The sequence below is a fragment of the Lycium barbarum genome, chromosome 9 (assembly GCF_019175385.1).
Source record: "Lycium barbarum isolate Lr01 chromosome 9, ASM1917538v2, whole genome shotgun sequence".
In the NCBI taxonomy this organism is placed as follows: domain Eukaryota; kingdom Viridiplantae; phylum Streptophyta; class Magnoliopsida; order Solanales; family Solanaceae; genus Lycium; species Lycium barbarum.
The window spans coordinates 24,972,796-24,985,288 of record NC_083345.1 but is presented as its reverse complement, the minus strand read 5'-3'; the positions used below and the strand labels follow the sequence as shown (position 1 = coordinate 24,985,288).

The 12,493-nt window shown below is 36.6% G+C and overlaps 1 protein-coding gene across 2 annotated transcripts; it reads left to right on the top strand.

Annotated features, from left to right (window-relative positions):
* The first annotated feature begins 1,089 nt into the window (after nt 1–1,089).
* LOC132610533 (U-box domain-containing protein 3) lies at nt 1,090–8,935 on the top strand. Of its 2 annotated transcripts, none has more exons than XM_060324852.1 (5): nt 1,090–1,478; nt 3,495–3,789; nt 5,642–5,758; nt 5,891–7,768; nt 8,613–8,935. In XM_060324852.1, exons 2-5 carry the CDS (start codon nt 3,514–3,516, stop codon nt 8,676–8,678), a joined length of 2,337 nt encoding a protein of 778 aa, XP_060180835.1. In that variant the 5' UTR covers nt 1,090–1,478; nt 3,495–3,513; the 3' UTR covers nt 8,679–8,935. The 2 variants fall into 2 exon arrangements, with proteins under 2 accessions (XP_060180835.1, XP_060180834.1); XM_060324851.1 differs by having other exon boundaries at nt 1,091–1,478; nt 3,510–3,789.
* Nucleotides 8,936–12,493: the final 3,558 nt, after the last annotated feature.

Below are 12,493 nucleotides of genomic sequence, written 5' to 3'. Positions count from 1 at the left end.
AAGAGAATTAAAGAGTCATGTAAATTTAAATGAAAAATTAAGTAAAATAGTCATAATACAGAAATTTTGAAGAGGTAAATAAAAATAGAAAATAAATACTACATTAGATAACCTTTGACTCAATGAAAAAGAAAAAAAAGAAAAATTTGAGACCCTTTGACTCGTCAATCGTCACGGAGGAATGTTCTGGTTTTCGACAATTTCTTAAAGCGACGCCACTTTCATGTTAGCCACACATTGTTGCCAATGATTAGTTAGCATAATTAATGTTTTTAATATTTTCAAAAGCTTTTTTTTTTCCTCTTTAAAACGATAAATTGAAATAAACAAGTTGTAATTGGTGCATTTAGTCTTCGACTTCTTGTTTTGTCATGCTAAGCTGGAATTGAAGGACCACAACTACTGGAACCTGAATTACAAAAACCATTTGCTTGAATATTATTCACATGAGAATTTTATTAAATAATTAAAAATTTCTTCTTTGATTTTTTCATAAATAAATGTAGATCAGAATTGGAAACAATTTATATGATTTTTACACTTCGAAATAAGAGCAAGTAAATTTGAATTTAAACTTAACGATATATATGTAATTAAGAACTTGTGAATCACCCTTATCAGACCGTCTATGATAAGACAGCTTGTGATTAAAAATCCAAAAATAAAAAAAGAATAAGAAATTCACCTACCAGCACAGGATATCATTATATTCACCCCACTTGAAATATCCTCCTTTTAACACCCCAATACATTTGGTAATAATAATATTTTGTGATTGAGTAATTCATCTAGGAGGAACCACTGAAGAATGTGGCCCAACAGATGATACTGTATTTCTCTTTTAATTAGAGATCTCGGTTTTGAGTCTTGAGTATGAAAAAATTCTTAAAAGTGAGCATTTCCCCCTGATTTTTTCGGATATAATTAGACTCTAATGCTGGTGCCGGATACAACATGGGAAACCCCAAAAAAAAAAAAAAAAAAAATTAATCCATGAGGGTAAATTAGTCATTACATATAGTGGTCATTTCTGGAAAGTAAATGGATGGCACTTTCTACAATCTAATCTACCTAGATATCATTCCTCCTTTTATCAGTTCTTGTTTTTAGATTCCCATTAACCCAATATTTTAGTCCCCTTAATCACATTTCTTCCCTTCATTAACATAATCATTAATTATTACATACAATAATAAATTCACAAGCACCACCAGCAACAAAACTTGCAGCTATAAAGGGTCCCACAAATTTTACCATTTTTTTTTCTTTTGCTGCCCTGTTAATTGCAGGCTTTCTTCTCTCTCTTTATTATACAATGAAGCACTGCAAAGAGGGTTGGCAAAAATTGTTGGGAAAAAAGGGGTCATTGGTTGTTGAACTTTATTTGATGCTACACATTGAATACTGATGTTGAAAATTATTTCTTTTTGAAACATCATTGTTTCTTCAAGATCTGTTTTTTTTTTTTTTCATTTCAGGTATAACATAAAGCTGCTATCTTTATACTTTTTAATTTAATATGTTAATTGGGTTTTATGTTTTTAGTTTGTAGAATAGCTGTTTTTGTTTTTTCTTGCAATTTTTTTGAGGAAAGTCTGTTTTCAGGTTTTCTTGGTTAAGGTAGGTGTAAATTGTAATTATGTTTAATTTTTAGGGGTTGGAATTGCTAATAACTGTGTTTATAATGTAATATGTGCTAAAAATATCTAATCTTTGGGTTGCAGATTTTTTTTTTTTTTTTCACTGGAAGAAATTGTATGGATTTATAGGTTGTGTTTTACTGCTAAACTTGCTTGGCTATGTTTATTTTCACAACATAAAGCTGAAGTTTGTTTGTTCTCTTTTCTAATATGGCAGTTGGAAACAAATGTTTTTGAATTTTGGACAGCCTGCTTTATCCTGCTTTCTATAGAATTTTGCCATGCCTTTTTGTACCGCTTTGAACTGCCTGTTCTTATCACTAGTATGATCTGATTGTTTCTTTTACTACGTTACCCTATTATCTTGCTGCTTTGATTGCTTATTATTACTGTTTATTATTCCTGATGCTTTTTCATCTCTCCTTGAGCCGGGGTCTACCGGAAACAGCCTCTCTACCCTAAGGTAGGGGTAAGGTCTGTGTACACTTTACCTCCCCAGACCCCACCTGGTGGGATTATACTGGGTATGTTGTTGTTGTTGTTGTTGTTATCTAAACTTTGGAAACTGAAAGCGGAAAAGAAGAGGATTTATGTGAACTCATTTAAGGAAATAGGTTATGCTATTAAATTTGATGATAATTTCCTGTCTAGTGCTGTTTGTTACTGCTCAGGGTACTCTAAATTGAAAATTTGTCCTAATTTTGTCCAATCTGTGTTCAAATATGGTTGAAGTAGTAGATTTTGACTTCTAAGGAATTGTAAGACAAACAATTGATATAAAGTAATTGTATTCATACTGTTTTACATCTAAGCACATGATAGCTATATGAAAAAAATGTTTCAGGATAGCATTTCTAGTTCTTAGTTCATTGAAAAGATAATAAGATCGATATATGGATTCACGTCATGCGCTTAGATCACCTATAACTGCCCTAACTACTGTGTGTTTGTTGTATTCCACTGGTTTCTCTCTTGATATCCTGTTCTTGTTAACGTTCTTTCTCCGCTTTTCTTTTTCTTTTCTTTTATATTAATTAATCACATCGATGACTGAGATGAGCCACTACATTGTCTTACATTTTGATTAAGAGGACTTTATTTTAAGCTTCGCCTCCATTCTATTTATGAGACACCTGGGCTTAGAGTTACAATGTTATTTTGACTTGTGTTTATAAATAGCATTTGCAGAAGTATCAAAATGATAAGTGAGAAGTTATTTTGATAGGAAAAAAACATCAGATTAAAGTTTAAATAGGTTGGTGACAATGTTGTCAAAGGCACGCTTAAAGCGCGCTTGAGCCCTGAAGTGAGGCTCAAAACATGTTGAGCGCTTCACCTCGCTTTATGTGCACTTCAGTGTCATCATCAAGGCTCTAAGACATAACTTTTCCTTGCCAATGAGTCTCTCTTAAAGAGAGACCCTAGATAATCATTATTTCACTTTATCGTTATGTTTTTACAATTTGTTTGTCCATATATTTGCTATTCACACTTATTATAATTAGTCTTGGGCTAAACATATATATATTTTTATTTTTGCACCATTGAGTCTTTTTTCATTAAAGCCCACGCTTTATTTGAGCTTTGCGCTTAAAGCCCCAGCTGACCTTAGAGCTTTTTGGCGCTTTTCGCTTTTGATAACACTGGTTGGTGAAATAAATTAAATTCTTGAAACCTGTGAAAAATTGTTAAGGTTATAGTATTGGAGGAAATATATTAAACGTTTTGGAAGTTCGAATATGGAAAGATTATTCTATATGTTGGGGCAAGAAATTTACCAAAATGATTAGTTTTTACTGTCGGAGAATTCTTGATTTTCCGTTGCAATTGACTGTGTGGATAATATGTTACTAGATTTTTGCATGACAGGTTAATGGAGTTGACATCTGTAAGGTGCCTTATAAACAGTATCTCTCGATTCATTCACCTTGTGACATGTCTAACATCAAACACTATGCCTGGTCAAAAGAACTACAAAGATATTGCGACTTTGTTGAAGCTTTTAAAACCAGTACTTGATGATGTTGCTCAACAAAAAGCTCCTTCAGATGAAACGATATGCAGGCAGTGTGAAGAACTAGATGTTGCCATTAATGAAGCTAGGGAATTACTGGAAGAATGGTCTCCTAAGAGGAGTAAGATTCTCTGGGTAAGTCACCATTTTAATTCTCCTCTCTCTGTTGTGTAGAAAGAAATATGCTCACAAAATGAAGGAAAACCGAGGGTGTATTTGGTATGAAGGAAAACATTTTCCAATTTTCCCGTGTTTGATTGGTCAAAATGTGTTCTAGGGAAATAAGTTCCTTAAAAATGAGGAAAATGACTTCCCTAATGAAAGTAGGGAAAACAAGTTCCACAAGTGACATTCCACGTTCATTGTCTCCTTCCCACCCACCAAAGCCCCAACCCTTGACTCCCTCCCTCATCCCCCACCCCTGAACCCCATCCCACCCTGATAGTATTTTGCTAGATTACATATAAACGCTCTTGGGATAATATTTTTTGCTTATGTACCAAAAATTAGAAACTAAGTAAGAAATCCACTTGTTTTCCAAGAAAACATTTTTTAGAAAAATATTTTCCATAGAAAACATTTTCCTCCATACCAAACAGACCCCAAATGCAAAATTCAGGAATTTCTGTAGGTTGCAGGGCGGAGTTATGACTGGCTATAGCTCTGTTCCCTAATTAAGTATACAGTTTCTCTATTTCAGCTTTCAAATAGTTTGTGCTTGGTTGTTTCTGTTGCATATATTTTATTGCTCAGTTCGTTCTAAAATATCATCAGAATACAAATTAAAGGATTCACCATGCCTTGAGTAAATTCTATGTTGTCAATGGTACGTCGATTAAGCACATGCACATGAAACTTCCTCTTATTGGATAGGATCTGAATGCCAATGCCATTCCCTTTTCCATTCTTGTTAGTTTGCTTTTGTCTGTTTGATACTAGTCATTGTGGATAATTCTGAGGGAAGTCTTACTCTCCAAAAATAATACAACTCTTGGTTGCCTGTACACGGTATCCTCAACTGTCTTATAGTGAGTGTTGACATTCAATTGTGCTGCTGATTAGTTATTATGTCATTTTATTTACTTTGATTATGTCAGACCAACTTTTTCTTATGTTAAGATAACGTTCGTTTAACAAAGTCTTCAGATACGTTACACAGCCAGGCCTGCTATCCACAGATCATGTAACACACAACTCCAACTACTATCTCACAGTGCAGAAACACTGAAGTGGCATTATCACATAAATAGAATGAATTTTTATGTATCTAGTAATTCTCATTTTGGACAAATTTTCTGCAGGCTTTTTATGTGATATCCTTGCCGAGTAAGATCTCTAGGTTACAATTATATAGCTTTTCTAAATGGGGTTAAATATAGTACTCCCTTCGTCCCAATTTGTTGGACACTTTTCGCTTTTCGAGAGTCAAACGAGTTGTTGTTTGACCGTAATGTTTTTGTATGTCTTTTAAATATTTTAAATTCTTAATTATGGCGACTTATAGTACTTTTTATGTAGTTTCCAAACATGTAAATTTTATTTCGAAAAACTTAAGGATTCTATGTTCAAACACATGGTCAAAATTAAGAAGTTCGACTCTTGAAAAGTGGAAAGTGTCAAACAAAGTGGGACGGAGGGAGTAGATCAATATGACTATAACTATTTCAGATGGTCATTTGTAAGCTCATGATTCGTGAGAATGATATTCTTATCAGTGCCCCAACACTTTTGTCTCCCTCCTTGGAGGAGACGGGCGACCATTATTGAAATCTGGATATATAGTCAATTTACTTTACTCTTCCTCATTTGTAAAATCTGTAGAAAATCAAGCTCCGTGCCTGGCCTCATTCTACCGTAAAATCGCCAGTTTTCTTCCTTCTCTCTCTGAAAGATTTCTTTCCACATATCATCTAGTTCTATTGAATTAACAAAAAGCGATCGCTTCTATTTTTCTTGACAAGAACTTATTAGATATTTGATGTTTCAGGTTTTGCAGAGTGAACCGGAGTTGCTGAAAATACAGAGCGTTGCACTCAAATTATCTCACATTTTATGTAAATTACCAGAATCATCACCGTCTACTCTGGGTCCTTCTGAAATTCAGGTTGGGAACATCATTTAATCTTTCTTTCCTTGTTAATGATCTTTCTTTTCTTGTTAATATTGTGTTAAAGCTAGTGCAATAAGTATGTGATCTTGACAGTGGCTTGACTGATTCCGGTTACCTGTGCTTCAGCACTTATTACAGGAACTTCAAAATTTTGAAGTGGGGAAAATATCAAAACACATGAATGTGGCTCAGGAAGAAGGAAAGATCCTTGGCTCTGAAAATCTGACAGAAATTATTCACTGTCTTTGTTTGGCATCTCATGAAGAACTATTGAATGAATGTATTGCATTAGAGAAAGAGCGAATGAAGGCTAAAGATAATAAAACGAAAGGAGATTTAGATAAGATCACCCTTGCCGTAGACCTCTTCTCTCATATTCGTGATTGTATGCGTGAACTTGACACCTTCAAGGCCATAGATGGTATTAAGATCCCTCCTTATTTCCGGTGTCCCTTGTCTTTGGAACTGATGGTGAATCCCGTGATTATTGCTTCAGGCCAAACTTATGAGAAGGCTTCCATTCAAAAATGGCTGGATCATGGACTAACTACATGCCCAAAAACCCTCCAAGCACTCGCACATTCAAATCTTATCCCAAATTACACAGTTAAAGCTCTGATAGAAAATTGGTGTGAGGTAAACCAAGTGAGGCTTGACGGGAATACTGACTTCACTCATAACGGGATCTCAGCTAAACCTGGACACCTTGCTAATATGGACGATGTGCGAGGTTCTTCAGAAACCAGCAATTCAACGTCAAGACTTTGTCATCAAGGCGGGCAAGCTTTTGAAAGTCAGAAAGTTGATTGCACATCTGAATTAAGTGAAGAAGAATTTAGTGCATGCCGTATAAGGGAGGCTGAAAAATCTGGCCACACATCCCCAGGGCTTTCCTATAGCCACAGCAGGAGTGAGTCAGTATCAAGTGCTGTTTCCAGTATTGATTATCTTCCGTCGGCGTCAACTGATGTCTCAAGGATATCAAGCAAACATGATAATGTGAGTGATACATCTGGAGAGGTACAATGTGATTACCGCTTTTCTTCTCCGTGCAACAAGAGTGTTGGGAATTCTCCTAATTTGTCTACAAGGCAATATCACAGCTCCAAAACAATGAGTGAAATGGCCGTGAATGGACTCCACAATCATGCTAGACAACTTTCCTTACCAACAAAGTCGATGTCTGATGATCTGACCACGAGTTCCCATGTTGAAAAGCTTATTAGAGACTTGGAAAGTCAATCAACTGAGGTGCAAACGACAGCTGCAGCAGAATTACGGTTTCTTGCAAAGCACAACATGGAAAACCGAGCTATTATAGGCCAGTGTGGGGCTATTGCTCCACTTATCTCTTTGCTACACTCTGATGTGAAACTAACTCAAGAACATGCTGTCACAACATTACTAAACTTATCAATAAATGAAAACATCAAGGCCGTGATTGCAGAGCAAGGGGCACTTGAACCCCTTATCCATGTTCTGAGAACAGGAAATGCTGGAGCAAAAGAGAATGCTGCTGCAGCTCTTTTTAGTCTGTCTCTTCTGGAAGAGTACAGGAAAAAGATTGGCCGTTCAGGAGCAGTCAAAGCCTTGGTCGATCTTCTTGGTTTAGGTACCTTAAGAGGGAAAAAAGATGCTGCTACAGCGTTGTTTAACCTGTCAATATTTCACGAAAATAAGGCTCGCATCATTCAGGCTGGAGCCGTGAAGCATCTCATTAAGTTGTTGGACCCTTCGAATGAAATGGTCGATAAGGCTGTTGCTCTTCTTGCAAATTTGTCTACCATTTCAGAGGGCTGCTTAGCTATTGCCCGAGAGGGGGGTATACCATCACTAGTCGAGATTGTTGAGACCGGATCTCATCGGGGAAAGGAAAATGCTGCCTCAATACTGCTGCAACTGTGTCTCAACAGTCCCAAGTATTGTCGATTAGTGTTGCAAGAAGGTGCTGTCCCACCTCTTGTTGCATTGGCTCAGTCCGGCTCCCCAAGAGCAAAGGAGAAGGTATGTATGTAGCTTTGTGTTTTTTTTTGTTTTTCTTTTTTCTAAGAGTTCCCATTTTGCACTATTCACTTCAATCTTTCTGTTCTTCCTAAATGTCACTTGCTTACTAAACGAAGTGCCTGAGAAATTAAAGGGCCGGCCTACAACTTTTTTTTTTTTTTGGTTGATACAGTGGAACAAACTAAATAAAGATCTGAAAATCGTTCGCAAGCAACACGGCTTAAGTTTGCTAGGAGTAGAAACTCCAAGTCCTTAAATGCATTACTTCAGAGAAAGTCTCTTCATGGTTGTGTCCTTCATTTGCTAGAAAATCGGCACACTGGTTTGCCTCTCTCTAGAATGTTTAATTGTGGCCTTGTTGGGCTGCAGCAAATATCTACAATCTTCAATAATAGGTCTAAGCGGATAATCTATTTGGTTCGCGGCATTTGATCCTTGCTTAATGCTCCACAATTCTGTAACAAGGCTTGAAGTACGCTTCATTTTACCCGAGTAACCCAACAGCGACTTTCCCTGATCATCTTTAAATGGAAGGCTGTATTTGTTAAAACAAAATCTACTTTCTGTGGATCCAATGACTAGAAAACCATTTATATATAGGAAAAGATTCTACTCAGTCTTAGGAGGGTTCATACAGTTCTGGTGTGCATCACAGCTTGCCCTCCTGACAAATTCAAGGCTGCTCATAAGCACACTCGGTATACCCCCACCACGATGCAACATGGGTGTGTTTAACGGGATGCCACAACACAGATTTTTTTCTCTTTCTTTATCCTTTTTCTTAATGTATATTTTCCTAGCTTCAGGATGATAACTTTTGTATTTTCTCTTTATAATGGAGCAGGCACAACAACTTCTGAGTCATTTCCGCAGCCAGCGTGAAGGAGGCACGGGGAGGGGGAAGTCATGACGTAGAAGTATTGGCTCAGTCAATAATGTTTCTTTGCCGTTGGGTTCAATATTCAGAGAGTCGTCGTTCTTTCCAGGAGCAATTTTTTTTATTTTTTTTCGTAAAAAAAATCATCTGTATTTTCCCCATTCTTGTTTGTTTTACCATTAGGAAGTTGTTATGCTACTGGTTAGGACTTTGATATGTAAATGGTAGTAGATTCTTGTGTTATAGCTAAATGACGATTGGCAACATATGCTAATAAGGTTTTATTCCTATGGTTGCTTTTCGTCTCTATAAGACAATTTGTTAGCTAGTAGATATATTGTATATGTGAGAAGTTGTGAATATTCATGTTAGAATAAGTACACTGGATCCATCTGCTGACCACATGAAACATATGTTGTTTTCTAAACGACCAAGTTCATTGCTAATAGGGTGGATTTCATATATAGATGATATCTCAAACTTTTAATTTATTGCACCAGAGCCACTAATGTATTTTAGGTAATGAAATAATCACTCAAATTTGCTCAAGTCATAGAAAGGCACTAAATTATCTTTGTAACAAAAAGTTCATTCAACCTGCCTAAGTATCGCAATAGGTCACTATTTTTTTTTTTTTTGTGACCGACAAGTCATTTAACTTTGCTCGGGTATCGTGTAAAATGTCTCTTTTGTTTCCTCTTAATGATTTTCTGTGATACTCAGGTGAAATGGAGTGACATTTTATTACAAGAAATAATTTAATGATTTTCATGATGACTTTAGTGCAAGAAAATGAAGGTTAAGTGATCATCAATAAAATCACGTGATGTGTTTAATCAAACTAAAAATACATGTTCTCTAATCTTGTTCTCTTCCTTTTTATGGTTGTCGTTATAGCTTTCTACATCTAGTGGTCTACAATTATTCATAGACTAAAATAACCTCCCCGAAATTGTTTGGTTACTATCCACTGATATAACACAAATACCATTAATCTGAAATATTTGTGTTTTTGTGTGGTCGTTAATCTCATGGTCCCGTGTCGGAACCAACTTTTGTTGGTAAAAATAGTGCGGTTAGCTACTTCTCATTCATGTAAGTAAAAAAATAGTTACCATTTACAAGTAGTTGAAAAATCATTGTATTTTAATGCTGTATACGGGTAAAACGTTGAGTTCGGTTCGGTTGGCCCGGGTTGTTGAGTTCGGTTGGGGTCGGACACCAAGGTATGATAAGAAGGCAATTGATCAGCATAATGGGAAGACCGAAATATCCGTCACCAGCCGGATATTCCGGCACCGATCTCGCCTATTTGATAACGGAAGATTGCATGCCTTATTTAGACTTGTACTAGAGTTAGGACTCCTCTACTATATAAAGAGGAGGTCCCCCTTTAGTTTGACGGTTTTTCTTCAGATACGCACAAGTACAAAAGCAATACAATTGTTAGCAAAGTGTTCATCCATCTTTCTAAGTGTTTCACTATTGTTCATTGTCCATTACCCCGCCATTGTGGTTCGATCTCGGTTCCCAGGATCCGAGGCCGCTCATTGTCCACTGTGGTCAGATCTTTTACATTTGTGTTTACTTCATTATTTATCACATAATAACTCAATCGTATTAAGTCAAACCGCATATCCTTAGCACCGCGTAAAAATTCAATTGTTATCCATTTTTAGGGTAAACAAATGCAAAAATAAAATCTGAATAAAAATACACTTATGAAAACACGAAAAAATTTCAGGCACAATATTCTGAAATTCAAACTTATAGAAGAAACAAAATTCCAAAATACTATCCTGAAATTTAAACTTATACAAGTTAAATTCCATGATACAATCCTGAAATCCAGTTTTTTGCTACCTAAAATTTCAAAGACAATATCAGCTGGAACACTGAGGAGGGCAAGTGTGTTACCTTTAGGCCCTTTTCCACGTCAAAAAGACACCTGAACTATTACATTTTCGCGAGTTTCACACAGTTGAAGTTTACAAAGACAGAAACCAACGCTGAAGTGATGAAAGGCCTACGTGAATTGCAGAGGCCAGAATGTGTGTTATTTTTATATCAAATACAAGTATGAAAACTGTCTAAAGGTAGAAAACTAACTGTAACATGACTCTCTAAATAATATTTACAATTACATCCTTGTCATCCTCCCTCAATCTGAAGTGGAGGAACGAACATGAAGATTGGCCAGAAAATCCTTGAATTTTGTAATAGAGACGCCTTTAGTAAAAACATCTGCAAGCTGTTGCGAGGTGGGAACATGAGAAATAGTGAGGTCACCCTGGCTAATATTCTCACGAATAAAATGATAGTCCAAAGCGACATGTTTTGATTTGGAGTGAAAGACTGGATTATGTGCGAGATGGATGGCACCAATATTATCACATTTTGCAAGTATAGGAGTGTGAAGATAAATACCCAAGTCCCGGAGAAGAAATTATATCCATGTAGCATTAGCAGTTGCAACAGCCAGGGCACGATATTCAGCTTCTGTGCTTGAGTGCGAAACAATTGGTTATTTCTTTGTAGACCAAGAAATCACATTATTCCCAAGGAAAATGCAAAATCCAGACGTTGAGCGACGAGTTGCTGTGCATCCCGCCCCATCCGAGTCTGAGAATATTGTTAAAGAAATGGAGGAATTTTTGTAGAGCTGCAAACCATGCGTATGAGTGCCTTTAAGATAGTGAAATATTCGCTTAACGGCTTGAAGTTGAAGATGTTGAGGTTGGTGCAGAAATTGGGAAGCCATATTCACAGCATATTGTATATCTGGTCGTGTAAAGGATAAATATTGAAGACTGCCAACCATTCTGCGATACAGAGAAGGATCATCAAGGAGTGGTGTAGCCACGGAATGCCAATCAAGCTTACTATAAAGAGGGTTTGGATAGGCTTAACTTCAGCTAAATCAAATCGATGCAAAAGGTCCGATATATATTTTTGTTCTAGCAGAATTACCCCATCAGTATTGTGAACTATCTCCACACCCAAAAAGTAATGAAGGGAACCAAGATCTTTCATTGCAAATTCAGACTTCATGGATGCGATAAATTCAGAAACAAGCATCCTTGAGGATCCAAAAATAGCAATGTCGTCAACATAAATAAGGAGGATCAAAATAGCATTGTCTCTGCAAAAAATGAACATGCTGTGATCTGAGGTGGATTGCTTAAACCCAAGATCCAAAAGATAAGTCGCAAGTCGAGTAAACCATGCCCGAGGCGATTATTTCAACCCATAAATGGAACGCCTTAGCTTACACACATGTTGTGGATAATCAGGATGTTCAAAACCTTTAGGTTGCCGCATATAAACAACTTCATTTAGCTCTCTATGCAAAAAGGCATTAGATACATCTAATTGATGCATACACCAATTATTAAGAAGAGCCAAAGATAACACTAGACGAACAGTACTTAACTTGATGACTGGAGCAAAAGTCTCTGTATAATCCAAACTAGGTTGTTGAGAAAAGCCTTGCGCAACCAAGCGAGCTTTGAAGCGGTCGATAAAGCCATCAGGACCATACTTAATCCGATATACCCATTTGTTTCCTACAATACTCACATTGGGACGTGGGGGAACTAATGTCCAAGTATGATTTTGTAGGAGAGCGTTAAACTCTTCACTCATAGCAGCGAGCCACCTAGAGTCTTTTGATGCTTCTGTGAAGCATGTTGGTTCAAACAGTGGGCTGGAAAGAGAGACACTGAGTGAGGGGACAACGCGTGGGTTTTGTGACCCGGTCATTGAACGAGTAATCATGACATGTGCACGGTTATCTGATTGTTTAGAGGCTGGAGCTTGAGAAGGAATTAAGTTAGAAGGAGATAAAG